Source organism: Protopterus annectens, chromosome 1.part0 (assembly GCF_019279795.1).
Source record: "Protopterus annectens isolate FY-2018-M chromosome 1.part0, PAN1.0, whole genome shotgun sequence".
Lineage (NCBI taxonomy): Eukaryota > Metazoa > Chordata > Ceratodontiformes > Protopteridae > Protopterus > Protopterus annectens.
In genome coordinates, this window is record NC_056725.1 from 1055048175 (window position 1) to 1055075529 (window position 27355).

The 27355-nt window shown below is 36.2% G+C and overlaps 2 protein-coding genes across 2 annotated transcripts in view; both read left to right on the forward strand.

Moving 5' to 3' along the window:
• The window catches only part of LOC122799591 (sialomucin core protein 24-like), a 1278225-nt gene that overhangs the window by 873717 nt on the left and 377153 nt on the right, over positions 1–27355 (forward strand). The window lies entirely within an intron of this gene.
• LOC122796430 overlaps positions 16800–27355 on the forward strand; it is a 228204-nt gene continuing 217648 nt past the window's right edge. The window contains exons 1-3 of the mRNA XM_044064895.1: positions 16800–17015; positions 17093–17151; positions 17229–17321. Coding sequence (XP_043920830.1) covers positions 16993–17015; positions 17093–17151; positions 17229–17321 — 175 coding nt within the window. The 5' untranslated portion in view covers positions 16800–16992. The remainder of the gene's footprint in view (positions 17016–17092; positions 17152–17228; positions 17322–27355) is intronic.

Below are 27355 nucleotides of genomic sequence, written 5' to 3' on the forward strand. Positions count from 1 at the left end.
AAAATTGTATACTGAATGCTAGTTTAATAGAATACAATAAATTAGTTTTGCTTTCCATGGACAAACTTATTGAATGTCCTCTGGTGATAAAATTCCAATAGTTCTGTTGAGTTTTAAGTTTATAGTTTATTAATAATTTGTATAGCTTTGATGTTATATTTTCCCAATTATGATTTTCATATAAAATTTAATTCAAATATTTTGCAAATTTCGGTCTGACCTTATAAGAAGAATTATTAACTATTCTGCATTGATCTTGATAATAAATCAGTAGATTTTAGAGGACTAGCCAATCAGAAGAAGAGAGATCGTATGCGCTTATTATATATTTACTATCAACAACTTTTTGATTAATACATTGCTGCCAGCAGGTGAAATTCTTTGTTTCCCGTGTAGTAAAAACATTACTACGTACCTTATTAAAGAATTTTTTTGTGGAGCTAAAGGAGTTATTAAATCCATCTAAATGTTTACATCTGTATTGGCATAAACACATTTTCTAAATGTTTCAAAAATGTGATTTGCAAATTTTAATTTTGTAGGTTTTACTATATTATATTGAATGCCAATACATAAAATATGCAATAATTTATTATTTTGATCTTCTAGCATATTTTTTTTATTATGGAGTTTTCATTTGAAAAAATAATGGTATGTAAATTTTTCCATTTGGAAGAATAATTTGGATCTGTCCAGTGTATGATAATTGTGAAGATAGAAGCCTTAATGTAGGTCTCTATGTCTGGAAAGTTAATCCCTCCCTGTTCTCATGGTCTGATATGGTGGGTGAATGCTATTCTATTTCTGTTAGGATACAATAAAAATTTTAATAAAAGTGCATTTATTTCTTTTAAGAAGTGTTTATCTGCTATCTTTGGAATAGCTTGTGCTATGTATAGGATTTTTGGGAGTAATATAATTTTTATTAGTTCTAATCTGTCTTCAAAGGTTAGATACATTTTGTTCCATTTTTCTATATAGGTTTTCAAAGTATTTATGATGTTATTGTAATTTAGGGTTAAGATTTCTTCTATATTTTTAGATAAGATGATGTCTAAATAATTTGAAGAGGAGACTTGTTAACCAAATATCTTATTTCCATCTACTATAAAATCATTGTTTTTGTTTAATATTATGAAGTTAGACTTTGTTTTATTAAAGTGAAGGAGGGTCTGAAGTTAAATAACATTTTTCAGCATGTGTATCTAATTCTTTTATAGATTATTTTGAGGTGGATAAAGTAAGAAGTTCATTGTCTGTAAATAACATAATTTTAGAATTATATTGTCCATATACGCCAATACCTTTTATTTTAGAATTGGTGCAGATTGAAGAAGCAAATAATTCAATTGCTAATGCAAATAAAATGGGAGACATGGGACAAACTTGCTTTGTTCCTTTTGTTAGTACTATAGATTCAGAAGTGAATGGTCCTAATTTTTACATATGCTAAGTTATTTTTGTAAATATTTTTATCAATAAGATAAAGGAATGAGAGAATTCATAAAGTTCTAATATTTTAAATAGATAGTCCCAATTTAATGAATCAAATGTTTTTTCTATGTCTAGTGCTACTAGTAGGGCTTCCTGATTTTCTCTATTTAAAATGTCAATAAGGGTTAATATTCTTTGGATGTCATCATAAGTGTGTTTGTTATATATGAAGCCTGTTTGAGCTTTGTTTATAATATGGGTCATAGATTTTTTTTATTCTATTGACAAAAATAGACATAAATATTTTATAATCATTACTGAGTAGAGATATTGGTCTATAGGAGCTACATTGTGTAGGATTTATTTTTCTTTTATGATAGGTGTTATTAATGAGTATTTCCATGAGAGAGGTATTATATTTTATGTTTGGACATCAAGCAGGGTTTTATGAAAAATTGAAGTTACAGATTTTGGGAGAATTTTATAGAGTTCAATTATAATACAATCAATTCCTGGAGCTTTATTGCATTTACTTTCCTTCATAATTTCTGTAACTTATTTGTGTGGGATTTGTTTTTGGATATCTAGTTTTAGTTTTTCTGGTATTTTCTTAATTTTAAGAAAATTTGATTCTAAATTTAATAGATTAGTGTGGGCTTTGCTATTTCCATAGTGTTGAGTATAATTATGCTTAAAAGCATCAAGGATATCACTTATATCTGATACTTTTTATTCTTTTGTCCATCATGAATAATGTTAGTGATGTTATTTGCTCTGGATTGTCTTTTAATTCTCATAGCTAGATTGTGCATATGTCTAGGAGATGTAGAATATGAGTCTAGTTTTAATTTTTCTAATGCTAAATTAGTTTTATGAGTTAGAACATCATTATATTTTTTTTAGTTCATCAATTTTGTATTAATAGAAGAGTTTGTTGAGTCCTTGTTATTAATCTCCATAAGTTGTTTTTATATGTTATGTAATTCAGTTTCCCATTCTTTTGATTTGTTTTTGAACCATTTAAGGATTTTACCATATATGTAGGCTTTCAAAGTATCCTATATCATGACTATATTGATTTCTACAAAATAATTAGTATCTAAAAAAACTGTAATTCTAAAATTAGCCATGGTTTAAATTCTTTCAATTTTGTGATATAAGCTGGTATTCTTGTTGTATGTGTTAATTTATTGAAGTCTACTTGAAGTTTGGGTATAAGAGAGCTATAATCTGATATAGGGCAGAGGGTTATTAAGAATTTAATTATTTTTGTGTTTAATTCTTGTGATATAAAGATTTTGTCTATTCTTGTTTGTGTACTAAATCTGTAGTCTTGATGGGAATATGATAGTGAATTATTTTCTTTAAAGTTAAATGTGTCGATTAGATTATGATTTTCTGTCCATTTTTTAAGTAATTTTGCTATAGAAGTAAGACATAGATTTCTCTTGTTAGTGGTCTCTGAATAATCCAAAATACAATTAAAATCTCCACCTATTATCAGGTTGCCTTTATAGGTTTTGCTAATGAGGTCTAGATGTTTGTTAACTGTTGCTATCCCTATACCAGGGAACCAGTATATATTTACTAGTATCCAAATTCTATTATTGAATTTCACTATAACAATCATTATAAGGCCTTCTTTATCTTTGCATTTGTAAATGATTTGAGGATTAGTAACACTCTTCCTCCACAAGATTATTACTCCTCTGTTTTTTTGTTTTATATGAGGAATGAGATAACGTTAAATATTCATTTGAGTTCCATACACATTTGTCATTTGTTTTGAAGTGAGACTCTTGAAGAAAGATTACCTGTTTTTTGTTTAGCTTTAAGTATCTTAGTATGTTTGATCTTTTCTTTGGGTTATTCAAACCATTAGTGTTTAGTGAAAGTAGTGTTACGTTTGACTTAATTCATAAATTACTTGTAAGATGAATAATATTCAGAGCTCTTCTATAACATTGCAGTTGAATAAAGTTCTTATCTCTTCTAAGTATTATGATCAGATTGCTTTTCCTTATTGAGAGACATAAAATAGATTTTAGTTCAGGCCAACAAAAAAAACTAAGTATAACACAAGAACAGATATATGTAACAAGTTAATCCAACATTTCAGAAAATCTCCTATCATACATGGAATGATAAGCATTCCTAACCCAATAGATGAATAATAATCTATCAGGTTACCCCTCATACCTTAGCAAAAAAAAAAACTCTATTTGAGCTCCATATTGGTTTTTGTTAGAGATCTTTTGGATTTAAAAAAAAGTAAATCAGTATGTAGCTAAACATATAATCAATTATATCTAACTAACTATGACTATACATGGAATCTGTTTGCATAATTCGAGTTATATCTCATCACCCATATGATGAAATTCCTAGCTTTGCATATTAGTAGATAGAATTAATCAAGTAAATAACTAATAACTCTGTATGAATAACTTATTATTTTCCATTTCAAATATACAATAATAAACATTTCACATCGATAAATATCTAAGTCTCAAGTCTTGTCTGTATGTTATCATATAATTTTTCACATCGAGAAAGTGAATCCCTACTATTGAAAGGGTTAGATTTTATCCTGTTTTAAAGAATAATAAAATATATTGTAGAAGTATAAATATTTGTGTCATTCTTAGGTTTATATCTCTATAATTTAGTTGTTGAGAAGATTAAAATTATTAAAAGCACAATAACATTGCTTAAGATAATTTTGGCAATCATATAAAGTACAAGATGCACTATTGATATGTTTTGCACAAGTTACAGCTTTGTGTATAATAAAATTTCATTTTCTGTGATTAGCCATAAATGTTGAAGGTTAGATGTTTGTGCCCAGTTTTGTGCTAATAAAGTGTATAAGCTTATTATGAATCGTTCAAGAACAGTTATTCTGGACAATTTAAGTTTAATACCCATTGTGTAATGCTTGTATTACATACTGGTAAAGACAAAAAGAAAAAAATTCTGGGCAGAATAACTTTAAATTAATATGCATTGTGTATTGTTTGTATTACATACTGGCATATGTCATAACACAATATTTATTCTAAAGCCAACATTATGCAAAAAAAATAGAGCAGAGCTTAGTTATGGTGAAATATTGAAATATAATATGAAATATTCAGTTCAACATAGTTATATGTTATCATCATACAATACCTTTCCCTTCTCAAATCTATATGCTCTCACTCAACATGCTTATAAGACTGCCTGTTTCTTTTTTGATTATGAGGAAATGTGTAAAATGCATTCTCTCTGCATTTCATTATCATAACTCTACACTTATTACTGGGATCTTCATTGTTTATGGCACAGTTAAAAGGTATTATTTCTCAATCCCTGCTTATCTTATTTATGTTTCCTCCTCTTCCTTCTTATTTTTTTTTTTTTTTTATTTAGGTCATTCAAATCAATAGTGTCTATGTGCTTGTTGTGCCTCCCAGTCTTATAGTTCATAGATATAGATTATAGATAACTCTGAGGTGATTTAATTTGCCATTTGGAGCTCACTTTTTTCTCACACAGGTAATTATTGACCATTCAGCCTCTCCTCTCTCTCACTTTTTTTGTATGGTGTGATTAACTGAGAGAATTTAACACCAGATGAATTCATGACATATGTGATAAAACTAAATCACTGTATGTGATATATTTTATATTTATTTAGATGATGCATTATTGTCTCAAGCTCAAGACCCTCTCCTCTGAAGATGATGTGTTAGCAAACTCAGCTTCTCAGAATGTCACTTATTTGAAAATGTCATATTTAACAATAACTAGCTACAGTTAAATTAATTCAGTGTACAATTGTTTGACTGCTATGTGTTTGTTCATCACATTTTTTAGGCAATCCTTTACATAAAAGCATTACTTGTTCATATATACTCTAATGCAAATGTCATTAAGGCTTGAATATTCAGTTTACATATTATCCAGGTTGACAAGTTATTAAATAGACAGTCACATCACTGCTTTTCATTACTTTAGTATTTCTTTCCCTTTTTCTCCCCCAAATTAGAATATTTATAAAAAGTATTTATATAAAGAAAAACAAAGAGAAAGAAAAAAGAAAACTGTTTAAAGTAAAATGACCATTTTCTATTCAGTATTCAATGTAAATGCTTTAGTAATACGTATAAGATGAAATAAATAAAAACAGAAAGGGTGAGACAAATGAATAACTAGTAAATTATATATACATTTTTGAGCTCATTTGTTTGTATCTCACACCTTAGTAGATTCTTTGAGAGTATTGGTGGCTATTTGGTTTTTTGAATCAGTCCTTTGTTTCTTCTTTTTTACATCAGTCCAGGAATTTTTTTCAGGGGATCTTTTCAAGGAAGTGGATGATGCCCAGTCCATTTCTTCTGGAATTGTAATTATGTTGTTGTTTTTGATGAAGGATGATGCTTCCTCTATATTATTAAAAGTCCTCATTTCATTTGAATGGAAAATATTGATTTTTAGCAGGATATGCAAGTTGAGCTTTTATTTTGCTCTGTTTAAGTAGTTTCAGAAGTGGCCAGGTTTGTTTTTTCTCAAGTCTAGTACTCTGGTTGAATAATCTTTGTCAAATCTGATTTGATTTTGTTTATATTTTAAAGGACTTTTTCTCCAAGCTAATTTAATGGCATGTTCTTTGTCTAGACATGATAAAACTTTACTACAATTGATCGTGGAGGTGCAGTGGGTGATAAAGGTATTGGCTTTCCTATGGCTCAGTGAGCTCTTTCTATGCCACTGGATAGTCCTTCTTTTAAGTCTAAAATTTCAGGCAACCAGGAGTTTAAAAATAAAATTATATCCCTTCAGTTCTCTCTGGGAGACCAAAAGTTTTGATATTTGTTCTCCTTTCCCTATTCTCCAGGCCATCTAGCTTGCTAATTAAGCTAGTTGTTTTGCTGCAAAAGAAATTCACTTTGATTTTCTTCTTCCTTTAGTCTCCCCTCTATATCACATAGGAAAGTTTCAATGTCTGATATTTTAGTTTGTTGCTGTTGTAGTAATTCTCTGAAGACATCAGTTTGTTTTTGGCAGTTTTCTTTTAGATTTTCTAAAATGTCCTTAAATCCATCCATTTTCAAGGATAAGTCTTGCAGTATAGAAGACATCAACTGTATTTCTTTTTTTCAAAGTATTTTCAGAGTGTGAGTTCTCTGAGTTACTCATTTCCACGAAGAAAGAAATAATCTCCAAGTTGTTTTGACAGGAAAATTTCAATGAAAAGTTTTCAAATTTAGTATACAGGTAGTTCAGAGGTTTATCAATAGTATTTAGTTATTTTTGTTTGATGAAATTGAATATTTTCCAGTTTTTTAAGGCTATTTTTGTGGGGCTCTGAAAAAGTGCTGCTTTCAGTTGGCCATCTAGTCTCCTCCCTGGAAACTGTAGTCTTGTCATTTTGAAACAGACACTGGAGATAGTCTTGTTTTGAAAATTTGAAGCTTGAATTACATTCATGTAACTCATGAAAAATTAGTCATATGCAAATCCATCCATCCACAGCCCCTTTTTCCCATTTTTATACATGGGTTGGGGTATCAATTCAACAGTGACAATCATCTAGAGCCACGATTTACACCGATGGGTGGCTATAACTTATGAAAATGCATATTTTTGTGTCATATGCAAGTAAGGGACATCTCATCATGTTAAAACTAATTCACAGAGGTAGACTGTTTTGCAATAAATAAATAATTTAAAATTGAAAAATGGAACTTTAAATAGTGTTAAATTCATAGTTTATCAATCTGTTTGTGTAAATCACACTGATTAGCTGATGCAGTTAAATTATGATAATTAAACATTTAATAAAATATCTGTATGAATGAATTATTAAATGCATTAGTAAGTGCTTTAGGAGAATAAAAGCAAGCACTATGCATTATAACCTATAGGGAAAGTTTAATGTAAATCAACAGGGATGTACTTTTGAGTCCTTCATGTTTTCTATGTATGTGATTTTGTTGGGTAAACTCACTCACAGGTGAAGCCTACAATACCATTGCTATTCTGATAAGGCCCAAATCTGCCTCTCCTTTCCTCAGTGTAATTCGTCTGTTGTGGATTTCTTAGGAAAAAACTTGTGATGCATCCAAAACTAAATGAAATCTAATAACCTAATACTTATCTCCAAGAGAGTGACTGGAAGTAGCAAGACCTTCTGATCCTGAAGCCATCGTCATCATCAGCCCCCTTTTTCCCATTTTTCTACATGGGGTTCGGGTATCGTGTTAACTGTCTCCAACTCTCTCGATTCAGTGCCACACTCCTGCCTTCTTCAACACTCATGTCTGACTGTCACAGATCTTTCACACAATCCATCCACCTCTTTGCTGGACGTCCTCACTTCTTCTTACCTTCTTCCTGTCTGTCCTAAATCTTCCTCACCAGATTGTCTTCTGCTTTTCTACACATGTGCCCAAACCACTGTAATCTGTTCTAGTTGATCTTTTCTGCAATTGGAGCTACTTTGGCTTCTGCTTTTATGTCTTCATTTCTTCATCTGTCCCACAGTGTGTATCCTACCACCTTTCTCAGGCACTTCATTTTCATCACCTCTAGCTTCTTCAACTGTTCTGCCTTTACTGCCTAGGTTTCTGTACCATACATTAGTACTGGTCGCACCACCGTCTTGTACACCTTACTTTTCAGCTTCTTTGCTATTCTTCTGTCCTAGACTACACCTGATACTCTATGCCAGTTGGCTGCAGCCCCTCCGATTCTAGTTCTGACCTCTTCATTCAGACTACCCTTCTCCTCAACCACCCCTCCCAGATACTTGAAGCTGTTTACCTGTTCCACTATCTTCCCTTCCATCTCTATTCTCAGCTTCTTATGATTTCCCCAATTTGCTGTCATTACCACCATCTTATCTGTGCTTAGTTCCGTCCCATGTGCCTTCAGATATGCATTCCATTCTTCTATTCTTTGCTGATGTTCTAGTTCAGAGTCTGCCTGTACTGCCACATCCTCTGCATACAGCAGCTTTGTTGATCTGTCCCCTCCAACCTGTTTGCGAATGTACTCCATCATCAGTATGAACAGCAGTGGGCTCAGAGCTGAACCCTGGTGTACACCCACTCCCACTGGGGACCCCTCTGTGAGACCGAACACTGTTCATACTTGAGTCACTGGGTCCTTGTACATAGCCTGCACTAATTCTACCAATGCTTCTGGGACTTCAAGCCACCACAGTACTGCACAGATCAGCTTTCTTGGGACCTTGTCATATGCTTTCTCCAAGTCTAGGAATGCCCATTTGGACTCTCTCCTCATCTCTAGCTTCTTCTCAAGTATCTGTCTCAATGCAAACATCAGGTCAATTGTGCTGCATCCTGATCTGAATCCAAATTGCTCACCTCCCATCTTACATTCTACTGCTCTGCATATCTGTTTATCAATCACCGTCTCCAGAACTTTCATGCAATGTGGTAGGAGCAGTGGCGGCTGGTGGCTTCAAATCAAAAGGGGGCTGCAGGAAATAACTGAATGGGTGGGGGCAAATGGAAGGGGTGTGGCTATGCTAAAAACCACAAAAACTGGACTTTAACTACGCTGCCCTGGGTGCCAAACTGTCATTATGAGAGTTCAATAAAGACAAAATGAAGTGTAGAAGAAAAAAAATATTTCAATACTTTGGCTACATGACAGTTTACTTAATATCTAGATGGAAACAAAAAGATTATGAGGCATGAAAAAAGAAATTACTTTTTAAATACATTACTGGAATGCCAGTCAAAATCAAGTATAAAAAAAACAAGGAGTACTCAACTCAAATCACTTCTCCTTGCACTGCAGATCTAATTATAATTTATATTCAGCTTTATAAAAGTACCAAGTAACATGCTGAAAGTAGCAATCGCTGTGATACCCCCACTTGTAAAAATGTTTCTTAGCCAAAAAGGGCCTATTTGTTAGTGTCCAGTCAAGGATTGATTGCCTTTTGCTATGTTTATTGATTCTGGTTGGGGAAAGTATTAATTGAGAAAAGACATAATGGTTAATAAAGTTGGTAGGATTTTCGGAGGAGCAGGAGGCCCAGTCCAAGTAAGAGTCTTCTATTATAATAGTTTACTGATTAAAAGTGGAGGCAGACCAACTAAGAAGGTTCTTGATTGTTGAGGGGTTGTTACCTTGGGGAATGTAGGTGGCAATTATTGTAATGTGCATTTTTGAGTTCAGATAGAGTTGTGTAATCAAGATTTCTGAGTTTTTGCGGTCTGGGGGTTCATTTAAAATTTGTTCCAATTTGAGTGTGTCCTTGTATGCTATGGCTATGCTGCCCCACATTTTTTGGGTTCTAGCAAGTCTGTGTATGTTGTAGCTTAAAGTCAAGATTTCAGTATCTTTTATGTGGGACTTGAGACATGTTTCAGTTAGACTACAATGTCTGGAGAGTATAGGGTGAGAGTTGAGTGAAATTTGTGTACCTTGTTTAGGATGTTTCTCAGCTTCATGTTTAATAATAGGAGGTCAGAGCTGTTGTGTGTTAGGTTACTGATGCTGTCAGGTATTGTAGTGTGTAGAGTAAGGGCAGTGTGTGTTTGTGGGTCTGGATTGGGATGTATGTCCCCACATAGTTTAAGGTAACTGTTTTTTATCAGAAGTAGGTGTGCTATTTTTGGGTAGTACTTTGGCAAATGTATAGTATATGTGATGTTTTGAATGTAAGTCTCAGTATCTGAGTGTGTAGTATTCTATGTGGGAGCTATTATAGAGATGAGGTGATATGACTATACTTAATAACATGGAGTTTTGTGGAGCATTGAATCAGTTAGTGGGAGAGTAAATGCTTGTGATTTGTTGTTTGTCATAAGAGGTAGTGTGGTAAGTTAATATAAGTAAGCATGGAAGAGGTATGTTTTGAACTAACATCCTTGATGTGTGTAGATTGTGGTTGGTTCTGCTTAAAGAGTTTGAATAGGCTTAATGTTTAGGGGGAGGGTTAAGTATATATTTGCGAGTAGTGGGGGTGGGTTGCATTAGGGGGTGGAGTAGGGGATTGGAGAGAGCCAGAGCAGTGTGAATGAAGCTGTTTGGACCCAAGATGCAACTGTCCTTAGACAAAAATCAATTTGTAAGTACTGGCAACTTTAACCCAATATGTTACTTTAGCGGTTAACTTGCTGGAAATTGGAGAAACACAAGTAAACTGAATTAATTGGAGCTATGGTGGTTATAGGTGGTATAATAAGATAGGCATGGAGTTTTTCCAGGTGGAGAACATTAGAAGGACACTTTACAAGACAGACAAAAACTATACTAAGGGCTGGGAATAAAATGTGGGGAAGGGTGCATTATGGTGATGTGTGAGGGATCCGTTCCTGTGAGAGAACAAAGAGATAGTTTATTATTTAAAATGTGCAATAAACAGACACATTAATGATTCTTCACTGCTGCTGGGTTCGGAAGTAGTAGATTGAATCGTTATACATGTTGGCAGAGTGCTATGTTTAAGTCTTCATTTTGAGTTTCATAGTTTAGATTGTTACTGGATGGCAAGGAGCAGGGCTTGTATACCTAAAATGAGGAGAAGTAAGAAAGAGGAAACCAGTTAGGTACCAGTTATCAGTGAGAGGGAGCAAAAGAAATGGAAGTTGTGGCTGCAGGAAAACTAGTAAATATATAGGAGTAGATAGGATAGAGGAGATCGTACAATGAGGTTATGCAAAGTAGGAGGTCGATAACAACATAAGCGAGTAAACATCCACTATATTGCTGAAATATCTCAATGAATGAAAGCAGTTGTACAAATCAATCATTTTAACAGCATATGACTTAGTGGAGATATGCATTGAAATCATGAGCTTTGTCTGGCTAGCCTAAATCGCATATTCTAGCAGAGATATGAACTGTTATTCAAGAAATCTTTTTAGCTAATATAAAAACCCAAGTACCACATAGCAGCAAAAACATATATTCTAGCAGATGGAGTGCACTATGATAAAACAGATTTGCTAAGGTAAAAACACAAGTACTGAGTGACAGCAAAAGGCATATTCAAACAAATACAGCTCATTTTCATAAAACAGATTGGCTAACCTGAAACCAGAAATACCAAGTGGTGTGCAGTAGTGTGTGTCCCAGCAGACAGAGTGTACAGTACGTGCTACAGGATTTTTTTGTTCCACACTTTGACTGTCTTTTAAATGTACAGTTGTGTATGGATATTTTTTAGCTACTAGTCAAAAACAGGTAGCATAATTATACTCAATCTACATGGTAATCATAGTGTATGAATTAAGCATAAACAGTGCATCAGTGGACAGATACTGGCTGTAACCTGAGTGCCTTTACCAGTAGTAACACAATGTGTGTATACACTGAGATTGAGATTATATACTACATAACAGAATTTTACCAAAGTAATGTTCACTGTTACTATATGAGTACCTCACAAAACTGAGTAAAACCATTATATATAATGAAATATTACCCTAACAAATCAGATGTAACTATTGCACAGTATATTGCAGTACTTTGCAAACAACATCTAGCCATTGCATGCTTTATAGCTACACCCTACCAGAAAGAAAATATTGTATGCCATTCACAAGTATTGTCTGCTAAACTAAATGGCACCATACTATGCTTCATAACATTGCCTCAGTAAATTGAACATGTGCCTTGCACTATATATGGTATAACTAATACATACTGCTGACAATACCTTACCAAAGTAAATAACAGTTCTTTGTTAAAACAAATTTAACCATTACATATTATACAACAGTATTACACAAGATTAAATGTTACATTTACACACTATCAAAAGTAGTTAACTAAATGCACATGAAATAATAGTACCTTCCCAAACCAAATCTAACTACTGGAGACTGCATTCCACTGGAATTATACACTACACAGAAGTTAACTATTAAACCAGGATGGAACCATTATGTGTTTCATAATATTACCCTGGCAAATTTAATGTAAGCATGACATACTATATAACATAACCATTGTACACCAGTAACCTTACCTTATCATACCAAATGCAGCCATTACACCCTACATGACAGTGGCTGCAAATTAAATATGTCACATAATACTTAGCAATGCCTTAACAAAATGAATAACAATTAAACACACACACACACACTTACACTGCACTTGTTCAATAAACTACAGAATTTTTCAAGAAATTCTTGATAGCAGACTTTAAAGGAACTGTGAAGCTGTGTGGAACATTTGAAGTCAGGCTGTTTAAAAAAAGTTCAATGAATTAAGTTTCACTAGCTAAAATACACCAAATCTTGGCTGACAGCATAGTTTAGAAAACTGGGTTTGTTTATACATACCACCTCCAAGAAGAAAACTGTCTGTACTCTTCTCACTCTAGCTGCTAACACCCAGCACAGCTAACGAAATAGCCTTAGGCCGCCAAGAATTAAATAAATAAATCAAGACTTCACTTGATTCACGATATTCAGTACACTCCACAACCAAAACTGGCTGTAACTGTTTGCTTCTCACTCTTTTCCCAGCACATAAAGCCCGGGAAGACAGCGACAACCAATCAGCAGCCATTTAGCAAAAGCATGTCATATACATGCCTGCGGACGTGGCAGTCCGAACCCCTTCCAATTCTATGCGGTTTGGAACCGCATAGACTGCTGGGCATCACACTGATGCCTTCATTCGCTCTCCGGACTGCAGCAGAAAGAAAGAAAAAAAAAGACTTTTTTTAAATCCGCCGCAACCCGAAGTGGTCAAAGTGCACATGCGCGTACTCGCCGAGTCAGTCGGCAGCAGAGAAACAAGACAAGTAAGTAAGTCAAGTAGTCAACTAAACTGAGACATTAAAAAATAATAATAATTAAACTAAAAAGTACGTTTTTCTGTTTTCTTGCTGAAGGGGCTGCAGTCCGGCAGTCCGATGCCACGAGCCGCCCCTGGGTAGGAGTTTGATGCGTCTGTACTGCCCACAGTTGTGGATGTCCTTTTTGTTCTTGTACACTGGCAAGAGTATGCTTATTCTCCAGTCATCTGGGATACGCCTTTCTCTCCACACTGCTATTAATACCTTCAGGAGCCATTTTTTCCCCTAGCTCATCCAGCATCTTTATCATATCTTCTGTGACCTCATCTGAGCCTGTTGCTTTCCTTGAATTCATCTTCTTTAGTGCTGTTCTTACTTCTTCTAAGGTGGGCTCCTCTTCTTTTCTCATCATAGGCTGTTTCTGAGGCAGTACAGCTTCTGTAGGGTTTTCTTCATTCAGAAGCTGCTGGAAATACTCCTTCCATCTGCCTTTGATGTCCTGTGGACTGGTAAGCAGGTTGTTGCTGGCATCCATTATGAAGGATGTCTGACTATCTTCTTTATCTTTCTGTCTTTGCATTACAACCTGATATAGTTTCTTTGTGCTCCATACTGAGTCACATTCCAGAGGTTGGTAGAGTGGCTCTGATGCCCTATTCTTTGCTATTGCAACTTCTTTCTTAGCTTCTTTGTTAGTCAACTAGTAGTCCTTCCTAGCCTGGTCAGTCTTTTTTATCTCACACTTCTTCCTGAACTCCTTCTTTCTTTTGATGAATTCCTGGACGTTTGCATTCCATAACCAGCTTTCCTTATGTACCTTATTTCCATACCTGGCTCAGCCACATATCTTTTCTGTAGTCCTAACACATGCTGTTTTTAGGTGTTGCCATTCTTCTTCAACTCCACCTATTTCTACCTCTTCTTGGGGTGTTAGAGCCCTGAGTAATTCCTTAAACTGCTGTACTTTCTCTCCGGTCAACTTCCAGGTCTTCAGCCTGGTTTGTGTTGACCTTAGAACCTTCTCTGACCATTGCTTGCCGCTGATTGTGGCAAATAGTGGTTTATGCTGTTGGCCGACTGTTTCACTGGGGATGACTTTGCAATCATGGATTCTACCCCAGTGCCTTTTCCTTACTAGGAGGAAGTCTACCTGAGTTGCATGTTGGCTACTCTTGTAAGTGATCTTGTGATTGTCTCTCTTTATCAACCATGTGTTGGCTACTATCAAGCCATTTGCCAGACAGAAATCTAGAATAACCTCTCCATTTTTATTCTTATTGCCCCACCCATGTGGACCCAGGCAGTCCTCGTATCCTGTTTTGTCTGTCCCAGCATGTGTATTCAAGTCGCCTATTATCAACACCAATTCATGTTGTCCTGCTTTATCTAGTAAGTCCTGCAACTGCTATATATCACAACCCTGTTGTGGGACACAGGCTGAGATTTTGAATATTGCCCTGTCATTACACTGGAGTGTGACTGCCATGAGTCTGTCACTAATTCTGATGATATCCTTCACTGCCTTCCGAAACCCCTCCCTCACTACAATTACCACACCATTTCTATCCTGTTGCCCTCCTGAGTAGTAGAGTCTGGATCCCAAGCTGACTGGCTTTGCTGCACTGCCCTTCCATCTCGTCTAGGATGTTAAGCCTCCTCCGTATCATCATGTCATCCACTTCCAAGCTGCGTCCTGTCAGTGAACCGACATTACATATAGCAATTCTCAGTTCATGCTTGGCAGGTTGGTTGGTTTTGCAATACATAAATAAATAATTTAAAAATGAAAAACAGAACTAAAACAGTGAGTGTTAAGTTCATAGTTTATCAGTCTGTTTGCTTAAATCACACTGATCTTGAATCATTTCTGATCCTGAAGCCAACTATCATTAATGATAGTAAGAAATAGAAGTTTGTTCAGATGTTGAGGAATTTTAGTGTTATTTTCTGAGAAATGATGTACATATAGAGATCAGAATTTCTCTCAGTGTATTTGCTTAAGATTGCTGGGCAAAGCCCAAAAAATGAGATGAGAAGACCCCAAAATCAGGGACTTTTTAAAAATATATATGAATCTAATTCACGTAAAACTTAACAGAGCAAAAGATTTTGCATCAACCTGCATTTTCTGAACACAGAGCACAAAACTCTAAATTCTGGCATTACTGACTGACAGGAATCCTGAGTAATTTACGCAGAAAATCAAACATTTTAGGAGTTACAGGGCAAAAAATATGAAGTAAATTCAAGGATGTCATGCAAAAATCAGGGACAGTTAATAGGTATGGGGACCAGGTACCTTCTGTTACCTGATCATCTTGTTTCCATCTGCATAGCATCACAAGTATCAAGCACACAGGACCTTCAAATGGCAGTACATGCTTTGGTACTATCTCATGTCATCTTGATTGGTGTAATTCCCTTTAAGACTTCAACATACAGAACTCGATCGGTTGCAATAGTGCAGAGTTCTATAGCCCGGTTAACTTTTTGGCACTACATGTTCCTAACATATGATGGCGATTTTGTGGAGCCTGCATTGGATTTCCATAAAATCTTGCTTTACTGTTAAGTTCCTTGTGTTGTTTTTGTAAATCACCATGACATGGTTCTCCCCATCCCAAAGTACTCCTAGTCCCAAACATCGTACAGATCTTTTCATTCTCCTCCTAGCTTTTGTTAGAAATTCCTAGATTCAGCTTGGAATATTCCACTAAGTGTACCTTTGGAATCTTTGCTCCTGATGGGTCTCTCACTCATACAAGTTTGAAAATGTCACTCAACATCTATTTACTTGAATTATCATTTGAGTCTCTTACATAATTTTTTCACTTCATAGTGGTTTTAATTCACATACCATTTGCATTGTTTAATTGCATGTTATTGTATCTGTGCTTTTTTTTTACCAGCATTGCACTAAATATGCGCATGAATTCAAAAAAGCTTTTATCAAAAACAGTGGGGCTTTTTTTTACCTGCAACAAACTGAAAATCCTGTAATGTGAGATAATACTACACTTACTTGTTACCGTCTGGTAAATATTAACTTTTGTAATGCATTTTTTGTTGTAATATATATAATGTTAAACTATAAACCCATAAAAATTAAACACCAATTTACTGTATGTAGTACATGCTTGTTGCTCAGATTTCCAGTTAAAAAAACTCCCAAGGAAAATATTAAGACCTTCCTCAAAATCTAGAGATAATACTAGAAGTATATCAAAATTAAAAACTAAGATGCAGAAAAAACAGACATTGCCAGGCATGTTGCCTGATGTGTACTGGATACATATCGCAAAGGAGATCGCCTCCTTTCATAAAAAAACTTTATTCGGTACTTTATTCTACACTCCCATCCGGAAGAAAAATCATTTTTACCTTCTGTCTGCGAGTTCTTTTTTGAATGGGATATTGATATAACTCACATTTGCTGCTAGGGATAATTTCGATTTATCGTTCGTGTATGCCTTAATCAAGTAGGGCCAACTTTATTAAACCACACTCTCGTTTACTAGACATTAAACTTCATCGACGTATATACGCGCGTATTATCTATTTCGCAGGTTCTTCAGTCTAACAAGACTGGTAAATAATGGATAAGTAGCACCTGTTAGGGACCTCAACGTGGCGAAAATTTGACTCTTCAATTGGTTCAGATTTATAAAAGTCGCAATTTCAACAGCGCGTAGCCGTTTTCTAAACATTTTTTCTCTTGTCAGGGTGAAGAAATATCTGCTAAGATAATTGGTGGGGGAATAGATTTCCATCAAAAGAAGATTATGGCCCAGCTTTCCTTTTGGGGGTAATTTTGTTTACTTAAATGCATTGAGTTAATTTAGCAGATTTTGTTTTCTGACGAAGTTTTTTTTCTCTCACCAGAATAACCCTGCTAATCGTGTTTGCCTCTGAAGTTTGGTCGCAAGCAGTCCCCTTCTCCGGTAATTTTAAACTGTTTTTTTATTTACTTGCAAAATTAAGCTCTCATTATACGTGTCTTTTTTCTTTTCTTTTCTAGAGCTAGTGACTGCTGATTGTTTCAGCAATTTGTTTAGGATTCGTGTTAAGAACAGCTTTATCGGTAGTGGCGTATTGACTGTTGCGGTTATTGGTAAGTTTAGTTTTTATTCTGGGACTGGGTTACTAACTTAAACAAAAATGTGAAAGTTTTGAGTAGCTTGTGTTCTGCGTTTGTTGCTAGGGATAATTGCTTACTTGGTACACTGCTTGCCTAAGCTAGTTTTGATTAGGCTATACTCTTCTTCTAGTCTTTTCAACCAACATAATTTGAGCACGGTGTTTTGTTCTCGTATTCAGTTTGTATCAAATATTGTAGGTAAAAATGATTAACTTAAGCTTGTAACTATAGCTGCTCTTCTGGAGACGGTGTAGCAACCAAAAGCTTACCTCAAGTGTACCTCATTACGAGGAGGAACGTACCTCATTTGAAGTCTTAAAAAGTTCATGTTCCTCAAAGTTCCACATTGAAAGACTCACACATTCAGTGTTAGGAATTTAAGTGAAATCTATTGTAAATAGAAATTAATCGTATTTCATTAATCTAAGTAAAAACAGCATATTTTAACCATTCTATTATCTTCCTAATTGAAGTTTAGTAAGCTATTAGTATATGTTCACATTTTGCCCATTTGTTCCACATTGAGGTGTAGTTTTTCTCATTTTAGACATGGAAGGTTGAGAGCTATGATCCCTGGTGGAAGGGTACCCAGTAACCAACTCAAAATTCTGGCCCAAGTCTCATAGGATCATATTTTTCACTTGTAGCAACAAAACTCTTAGAAAATGTACATTTTGTATAGCTCTATACACTAAGTATTGGCTGAGGCAGCTCTGAACAGTCCATATGGCTGGGAGTTGAGTCTCAAAGAAGGTTAGAAAAAATGGCCACTACTACCTTAAACTTTGCTCCCTGATAGACTCCAGTCAGGCTGGAGCTGCTGTCTATTATACATTCTATCCATCTAAATATGGGAAAAAGTTCCTCATAGGAACAACTTTTATTGACCTAGCCAAAATATTTGATATCTTGGACTACACCATACAAAATGTAGGAATTGGTCAACAAACTACCAAACTGTTTAAAGCCTTGCACTTCTCAGATGTTTCAGATAATTGTGCCAAGCTGTAACTGATAATCCCCCCCCCCAAAAAAAAAGGGGTGGGTCACAACAGTTACCCTCCCATGTAAAGGGTTTTCTACAGGTCAGGCCTTTCTACTTCAAACTTCTCAACCTTCAGATCTTGGTCAATGGCTTAATAAAAACAAAAATGCTACAGAATCTGAAAAATAAAACTGCTGTCTAGAACAGTCAGAATTTGCCAAACTTTAACATTACAGCCGACCATAATAGTCAGTTAAAAATGCTCAAATATTCAGGTGTTTGGCTAGACCCATCTGTCAACTTTCAACATCCCATCCAAGTAACTAAAGTTATTCTCCTACTTTGTCTTACCAAGGCAGGACTGCTACAGCTAAAAGTCTTATCCTGTGACTGGACTATATACAGTCCCCTAGCTTTTTATGCTATTTCATTCCAAGCCATCTGGCTGTGGATTCATGACACACTTACCAAAACAGCCTTCCCAAGTAGCGGCTACCTGCTCTAAAAAGAATCAGCCTCCTACCAAGATCTATGATTTTTGAACTTTACATGGAATCTGTCCTCTTTAGCAACAGTTTCAGAAACTCTGATTGCTTTCTAGTTCCTCACCCCATAGACCATGTATGTATGCCCGTCCCTCTTTGGGGAGACTGGTATGGAAGGGAGCAAAGGTCTTAATTGGGATACTTTTGTTTTTAGCACTATTGACTTTAAAAGATGACAAGTGATTAACCAAACTTCTGAAAATGTATGGTAAAACAGCTTTCAAAACCACTAACTTTTTATGTAGTCATAAGCTTTAAAGGGATACCAGAATTGAAACATAAACAAGGATACTTGTGTGCTGCTAACGCTTATGTTTTTGTTATACAACACTTGTGTTTGGTACTTTCCAATCAGGGTTAGAATTAAAGAATAACAAACTGCTGGACTGGCAGGCTTTGCATTTGGGAGGCTTTTTTTTTTAGTTTTGCTAGGTGGATCTGTAATGTTAAATATTGCCAAGTTGTACTGTGACCCTCTGGATACTAGCATGCTTTTTCCTCCATTGCCCATATATGCCTGCAATTTCCAGGTAACGCCACCTACAAAGCTTTTGATAGTAAGTGTAGAGTGTTGTGGCCATTCATTTTTAATTATCTTTATTGCTTGTATGTCCTTCTGTGGTCAGACAGTATAAGGTTTGTCTGCACCCTTAAGCTGCAAAGTGTGTATGTATATGTATGGGAGCGGTACATAATCCTGAAAGCCCAAAATCCTGAATCTCATACTGAAAACGCACACAAATACTTACAGAAACGAGACAAACCATATTAAAGTATAAGCAGGGGGGCAAGCCACCCTGCACCCCTCCCCCCGAGTGGGGGGTAGTGCCCATCACACCCCCTGCTACTTAAATATATCCACTCCGAGATTGCACTTAGTGTAGTGAAGTGCAATCTTGGAGATTATTTAAGTAGCTGTGTGTGTATCTAAAGTATGAGAAAGTACAGGTTTTAAAACACGAGAATGATCTTTGTATATGAACACTACCCTGTATGTTGCCTGTAAATGTGGATCTTAACACCTCTGCTAAGACAAAAGCTATAGAAGTTCTTTACTGTATGCATCATTTGTCACTTGGAGCTCTTCTACTGTACCTCCACTGAAAAGGGGTTTTATTGCCCAGTCTGACTTTCCTGGTGATTAGACATAGTAAATATACTAGAAACTAGTTCCTCCCTTGAGCTATTACATATTGTGCATAATAGTCTTATTCCTATCTCCAAAGCTCTAGAGGTGTACAGGGGTGCGTCTATATAAGATTGAAAAATAAAAACGTCTACTTGAATTAACATGGAAATGACAAAGCTGCAGTTTATCGAATGGCCAAATCACTGATTTCTTTAAGGGAAAGAAATTGGCTGTTCTGTTACATCTTTCCTTTCCCCGACTGTAGTGCGATCTCAGTTGGAATATTTAGTTGGGGGGTGTGTGGAGATGGAAGTCCCCCACTTAAATGTTTGTGGTGTTGTTTGCCTACCAATTTCTTTTCCTTGGAAAGAAATCCGATTTGCAGTTTCAAAGTGCAGCTTTGAGGTTTTCGTGTCGAAAAGGTAAGTTTCTTTGGATCTTATGATCTAGACCCTTGCACCTTGACAAAATGTTTTGGTCAAATTTCAGGCCAATTTCTTTGGACTTGCCACCGTAATAAACACTCTCAACTTCCCACCTTTTATTGCAGTTGTATTCCATTGGCCAGAGAACTTGCTAGGAAAGTTTTTTGCTGTAGTTCATTGGCTTAATGAAAATTAAAACTTTACATTTTTATTTTACATTTGTTTACCGGGAAAGTCCGACTGGACACGGGTCCATTTTCAGTGGAGGCCCAGGGAGAAAAGCTCCACATTAAAATACATTATATGAGAGTAAAAACAACATACATATGGCATATACACATCAGGACGACATGCTGGTGCTTCACAAATATGCACATATAGCATATATACACACACAACAGGACATGTTGGTGATTAACATTTCTTACAGTAGACAGAGGTACATTTTTTCTTTTGCAGTTACAAGTTTCGTAAGGTAAATGTATACGGGTTTGGAAGCTTTCAGGGGCAAAACTGTTTGTATATAGCTGTTCCCTGACAAATTCTCTTGGTATGGATTAGACAGGTGAGTGGCATGAGCATAGCCAGTTATTGGGTTTTCAGGAGTTTTTTGAATTGACTAAAGGAAGTGGTAGAAGTTTGGCTTGGTAGTGCGTTCCAGGTTTTGGCAATGGTGGTGGCAAAGAGGGACTCACCAGCTTCGTTTTTGTTTGACAGTTATGAGGTTCTGGCTACTAGATCTTGAGGCTCTAGAGGGAATGTGGGGCTGAATTAAGTGCTGGAGTTATCTGATGAAGGTAGTAGAGTTTGTGTGCTATAGAGTTGATCAGAAGTATGAGGTAACTCAAGCCAGTTGAGTTGCTCAAGGGATACAGTGGTGGGACCTATGAGGCTTCAGTAGCAAACTTGGCAAGCTTGTAACAAGATTCCATTTTATTTAAATCAGTTTGGAGGTTGGTAAAGATGGGAGAGGCATAGAGGGGGGTAGAAGATGAGTCCTTGCGATGGTTACTTTGGTGCGTTTTGTCATAAACTGTTCCTGTAAAGGAGACCCAAGTTTATTAACTTAATGCTTTATGCTATGTGAATGTTGAACCTCAGGTTATTTTCCATTTCTATGCCTAGCAGTTTAGTGTGTGTGTGGTTGGACTGATTTGAATGTTTTCTTTAGAGCTCAGAAAACTGCGAGGTCTATGATCTCCAGAATTAATGGGATTTTCATCTGTGGTACATTTTCCAACTGATTCATGATATGTAATATAATCCAGTTTAGTAAAGATGCCAAAAACAAGGCTTTAATTCCATTTCAAAGCCTGTAGTTTGCCTTTATCAATGTCTTGTATCAGTGCTAAGTTATGACCCAAATGCAGGTTATGCGGATGAATGCACTTTCATTTTTCTGAGCTTCGTACATTAACTCCTTTGGTTCTGAGCACTTCTAGAACTGTTCAAAGCTACTGATATTCATGCAAGCAAATTACCTTTATCTTTGTAAAGCTATGACCCTTGTATAGTCTTCTGGACATGTAGATTGTGCTGCAACTCTAAGGCAATGGAACAGGCCAATTGAATATCATTAAAAGGTCTGAAATCACTCCTATAGACTTAGTCTGAAAATACATTCCAGTTAAATTTTATTCATGCCACAAATATCAGTGGTGTAGTAGATGGTACACCCACCTTAGATGCAGAAGGCTGGGGGTTCTGTTAACACATCAGGTAGATGGATTGCAGCATAAGGTGGGTGGCTGTCTCCTGAGCATCTCGTCCTTTGGATGAGATGTCAGAGGCTACATTTGCCTGAGTTTGTGGTAGCTCAGGTAGATGTAAGAGAACTACAAATATCAGAGTAAGAAGTTTCTGGATTCCCCTGGCCAAATGTATCCTAGTAGTGTAAACGCCACCTTGGGTCTCCCCTGAGAAGAGCCCACTAGCCTAGTCTGTGTCAACAGAGGATGCATTTTGTCAGCTGTGTAGGACATGTTTACACCTTTATCCTTTTTGAGGAACAAGTGGATGTTCAGCAGTTGTATGTGCCTGGCCAGTAAAATAAAGGGTGTACTCAATGATTGGTTTGAGGGATGAATACAGTGCAAAAATGACTTCCTTGGACCTATATGCTATACCCTTATAAATTGTCTATGGTAGTAAGCAAATCATTGTAACATGGTCGAAGGTCCGATTACTGTCTACATGTGCCCCCAAATACCTGGCTACTGGTGGTATCAATGAGGTCATTTCCAGGGGTAGCAGACTTGCCACATGATATGCATTTCTTGGCACTTGAGTTTTAGACCATGGTTTTGGTACCAGTTTTGTCTGAGTCTTACCTCAAGAAATTAGTCTGGTGGGTGGGGAGAGATACTATAACTGTGCATAGTTTGTAACAGTCTGAAGCTGGTCAGCCAAAGTCCATTATTGTTGGCTTTTAGAGAAGTAGATGCCAAACCTGAGTGGACCCAACATAGAGCTCTAAGGGACTCTATAAATGACAGTCTTCTTTATTGCGGTGGACCCCACAAATACTAAACTTATTGGGTCCTATCTGAGCAAACCAGCTATCCAGTATGGGGGGGAGTTTATACTGAGTTCTGAGTTTGGCTTTAGTGCCTAGTGTAGTATATTAAATGCCTTGGATAGGTCTAGGCAGTGTGAAAAGTTTTGCCCTTGCCCATTGTCAAACTGCTTTCGTATCTGCCAGTAACTTCTGTAGCTAAATCTGAGGCCAGTATTATACACAGCCCTGCTGGTCAATATCATTGACTTAACTTACCAAAAATGTGACTGGTTACTTTCATCAGGCTCCATCTTTGCCCATTAACTGTAGCTGCTTTTACTTGTGTACTCAGATGGCTGACAAAATTCCCACTGATTTAATGTAACTTGTTACTTACAAAGGCATATTAGCCCTGTCAAGCTGAGCTAGTGTTTAATTTGATCATATGATTGGGTCAGTCTTTCATCCACACTGTCTCTGTTCCAACAGCCTTTATATGATGGCCAGAGCACTTTCAGTTGTTTTGGTGCATCTAAGCCTGTCAAGCCAATAAAACTGCAAAACATTATGGCACAATAGATCCTAACTTGCATTTCTGCACTGGCAAGCACTGGCAAGCACAAAAGGGATTGCTTTAATACCAGCTGATTATCCCACCGTGCCATGTAAAATTCTACTTTGTTTACCTAACCAAGCTTAAAATGAAGAGGACAGTTTGACACCCTTAACTAATCCCGTTGTGGTCAGTATTGGTAGCTGGAGAAAGTCAAAACAATTTAATTTTAATATGATTGTGCTTTATTAAAATGCTACTTCCATCCTTGCACAGAGTATTAATACACAAAGGGCTAAATGTATAGTTTGATGCCTTGGATGTTAACAGGGCCAGAAAAGCTGAATTGTGGGCATTTGCTTACCCATAGACTTAACCGAATGTGGGGCTTCCTTTTATGACTTGGTGGTTTTCAAAATATGTAAGGCTATGCTTGTAACCTAGTAAATACCTGTGAGTCCATAGTTCTGTGCCATAAAAATGAGCATGATTGGGTGAGATTGGTTTATTTTTGATGGGGCAGTGAAGAACAAGAGTAAAATGTAAGCACCACAGGAAATGCAGCTTAAGTAAAAAGGAAATGAAGTACTGATGACCTCGTCTGTTTTAGTTTTAAATACTGAAGGCTACAAGGTTGCACTAACATCTATTAAGTGTGCACTTTCTGTGGTAAAACTGTAGTGTATTTTGTGCATATGAGTCTGCTGGTGTAATTGGGTTGATCTTTTAAGAAGTGAGCAGATGACCAATTCTGAGCATTTTGGCGGTCATTCTGAGCTCTTGTACAGGTAAGATGCAATTGTTTTTTTGATGCTCAAGCAATACTGTATATTTGGGTTATAATTTCATAAAATCACAATAGTTGTGTATGTTTGGGATCATGCCTGTAACCAATAGTCCACAACCTAAGTCTGAACTTTTGATCCCTAAGAATGGTGCTTGAGGGGAAATATCCAGAATTTACCACCTTTATTAAAATGTTTTTAAACAATGGTGTGTGGTGGCAATACATAATAGAAAAAACAAAGTTATGCACTCCATTGCATAAATGACAATTTGACTTCCCTTTGACATCAGTTCTCCTGAACATTAAGCATGCATTCACACAAATTAACTTAGATAAGTAGATCTTAAAAATCTGGCAACATTTTTTCTCACTCCAGAGAATTTTTCCTCAGATAGCAAATACTGAAGTCTGCTTTGGGTAAATACTTTGAAACAAAAATTCAAAGCCTTCTAGAATCTTTCTGAAGTATGCAATGATAGCCTCTCATTGTTCCTTTGTAGAATGTATTTATTTCCATTTCCATTCTTAACACCTCTGATTTAGTCATGTAATATTTTATATATTCTGGTATTTTGTACCATACTAATTCCTTTTATCAGCAGATTCTGTTCTAGACTTCCTGTAATTGCTGGTCTTTAACAATACCACCTGTCTCTTTCTGACTAGTATTCATTGCTGGTAGGGAAGGCAGTCAATACCTTGCAATCCAAACTTCTGATTGGTGTCCCTATCTCTGTTTATTGGATCCCAATGTTTGTTCCTTTGCAGATTTTCTCTAGTAAATTACAGCCTTAGTTGCGGTCATCCTCTATAGTAAAATCTTTATTCCCGCATTGCTTTTAAGCACTTCTGCCACTTGATAAATTATTATTGGTAAGGTGCTTCTCCTTAAAGACCTGTATCCAAAATCCCTACTCTGTCCTTAATTTTTCCACTAACCACCTGCATATGTATTTGTGTAGTTTATACCTTCAAAGTAGGTAATCTGAATCATCTTGTAATGGGTGCATCTTGTTCCTCTTGCCCTCTTCCTTTAGATTCCTTCAACTCATTGTACACAACTTGCTGCATATACAACTAAGTGACTTTTCACTGCTAGTCCTTTGTCCACTTTGAGCATTGTTGGAGTATAGTGATGTAGAAAAACACTCTACATTTGACAGTCTTAACAGTGATCAAGAGACACTATAGCTGAAATGACTTCTATCAAGGTGTCCTAGACATGGTAATGTCTTGATTCTTCAATGTGGACCACACTGATTAGTAGACCTTCATAATTTGCCAGGATGGAACATTTTTTTTGTCAAGGATGGAATAGCACTACCTTCTGCAACAAAAGATCAGATAGGAATTTGCTTATTGGGTTACCTAGGAAAACAATTGAGATGCCATTACCTGCCATACCTCTCAAATGTACAGATTTTTGCATAATGTCAAGAATTTTGCCTAATTTGTGGTTTTGTTTTTCATAAAATTGTGGTTTTGTTGGCAGATTGGTGGCAAATCATTTTCAGTGACACATTTGAGTTTCAGACTTCATACCCTTCAGAAAATTCATGCTAATGCAAAACCTGTTATATCAACTTTCTAAGCTTGTAAGAGCAATATTTAAAAAATATCCCTATTTCTGGGCCTTTGTTCCACTTTTATTGCTTTGTCCAGATTTCTTGCTGTAAGAGGTTGAGGTAAATGCCTGCTTTTTTGAAAACTGGAATCCGTTTGCCAGTCAGTTTTCTTCATACCACAGTACTGAAGTCAAATATCCAGTGGCAGTGTCTTCTGATTTTGGTTGTAGATGGTCTCTGATCTGTAGACTAGACTTTTAGGATATGCATGGGCAGGTGTGGAGAGAATTTCAAACATCTGACTCAAAGCTCTACAGTTTGCCAGTAGACGAGATTGTGGCCTTGCTTAATCTGCTAGCTGTATAAAGGAAAATTCTATTTGCACCTAATAGCATCAGTGGAGGCAGCCTTGTGTGTGAAGTTCAGCATTGTACCACACACTGTTTACTGGAAGAGTTCACTGCTTGTGTGACGGGTAACCAAGTTATAGAATAATTTGGAAGGAGCAACTTGTCTGATTACAAATGTAGTAAATCACGGTCTACTATTCATGACCTAACCATAATGAGCATGTTAACATGGTACTCGGAGCCCTTGGAAATAAAGGTGTGAGGATGGACTTCATAGTTTTCCTGGACATAGGTGTGGTGAGGTAACTTGGCAAGTTTACACAGCCTCAATTGCAGGGAGAACATGCATGCTGTGGAGAGCTGGGAATGCTTGGTAGTTTGAGAGGAGTTTACTACTTTTCATTCGAGGGCGGTGGATTTTGAATGTACTTAAGACTTTTCCAGTCAAGTGGCAGAGATGTGGGTAAAAGATGCTCATTACTTAATGGCTGTAACCTTAAGACCCATTGCTGGACAGTGCAGAGGGGAACTCGAGTTAAAGGGCTTTCCCTGATAAGCTAACATGGAAGCTCTTGGATTGGACCAAAGGAACTGATGGGGCAAGAAGGCAACAGCTGGGGCATTCCTTGAATGTAAAGGTCAGTGTGTGGGATGAATTTAGCAATCCTTGGAGAACTGGATATCATCCAGGAGAATGACAAACCTCATCTTAAAGGGGTGAGTAATGGAGGGTTAAACATGAGTGTGTTCTGGGGGTATTAAACATGTTGGGTTGCAAGCGTATACAATGTGGTAAAATGATTAGAGAAACTAGATGTAAAAGAGGAACAGGTATGAAACTTCTGAACCCAATTTTATTTAAGCAAAAAACACGAAATGCTCAAGTAAAAATCAAAACGGGTCACGCTCTTAGCTGGATGATTATGTAGTGCTTTAGTCATTTAAAACTACTTCAGAATGTTGTCCTAGAGCAGCAGAGACCAGAAAAGACAAACTTTCCAGATTCTAAGTATTTTTTTCTGCTTTTAAGCCTTTCGACTACTATTTCTGCCTGTTTTATTCTGTTATTACCTGTTTTTACTGTTTTTAATAGCTTGAATTTTGTTGCACTTGTTTAAGTTTTGCATAAAAGTTAAACAGGCTAATACACTCAAGTGTACTAGCTTTTGAT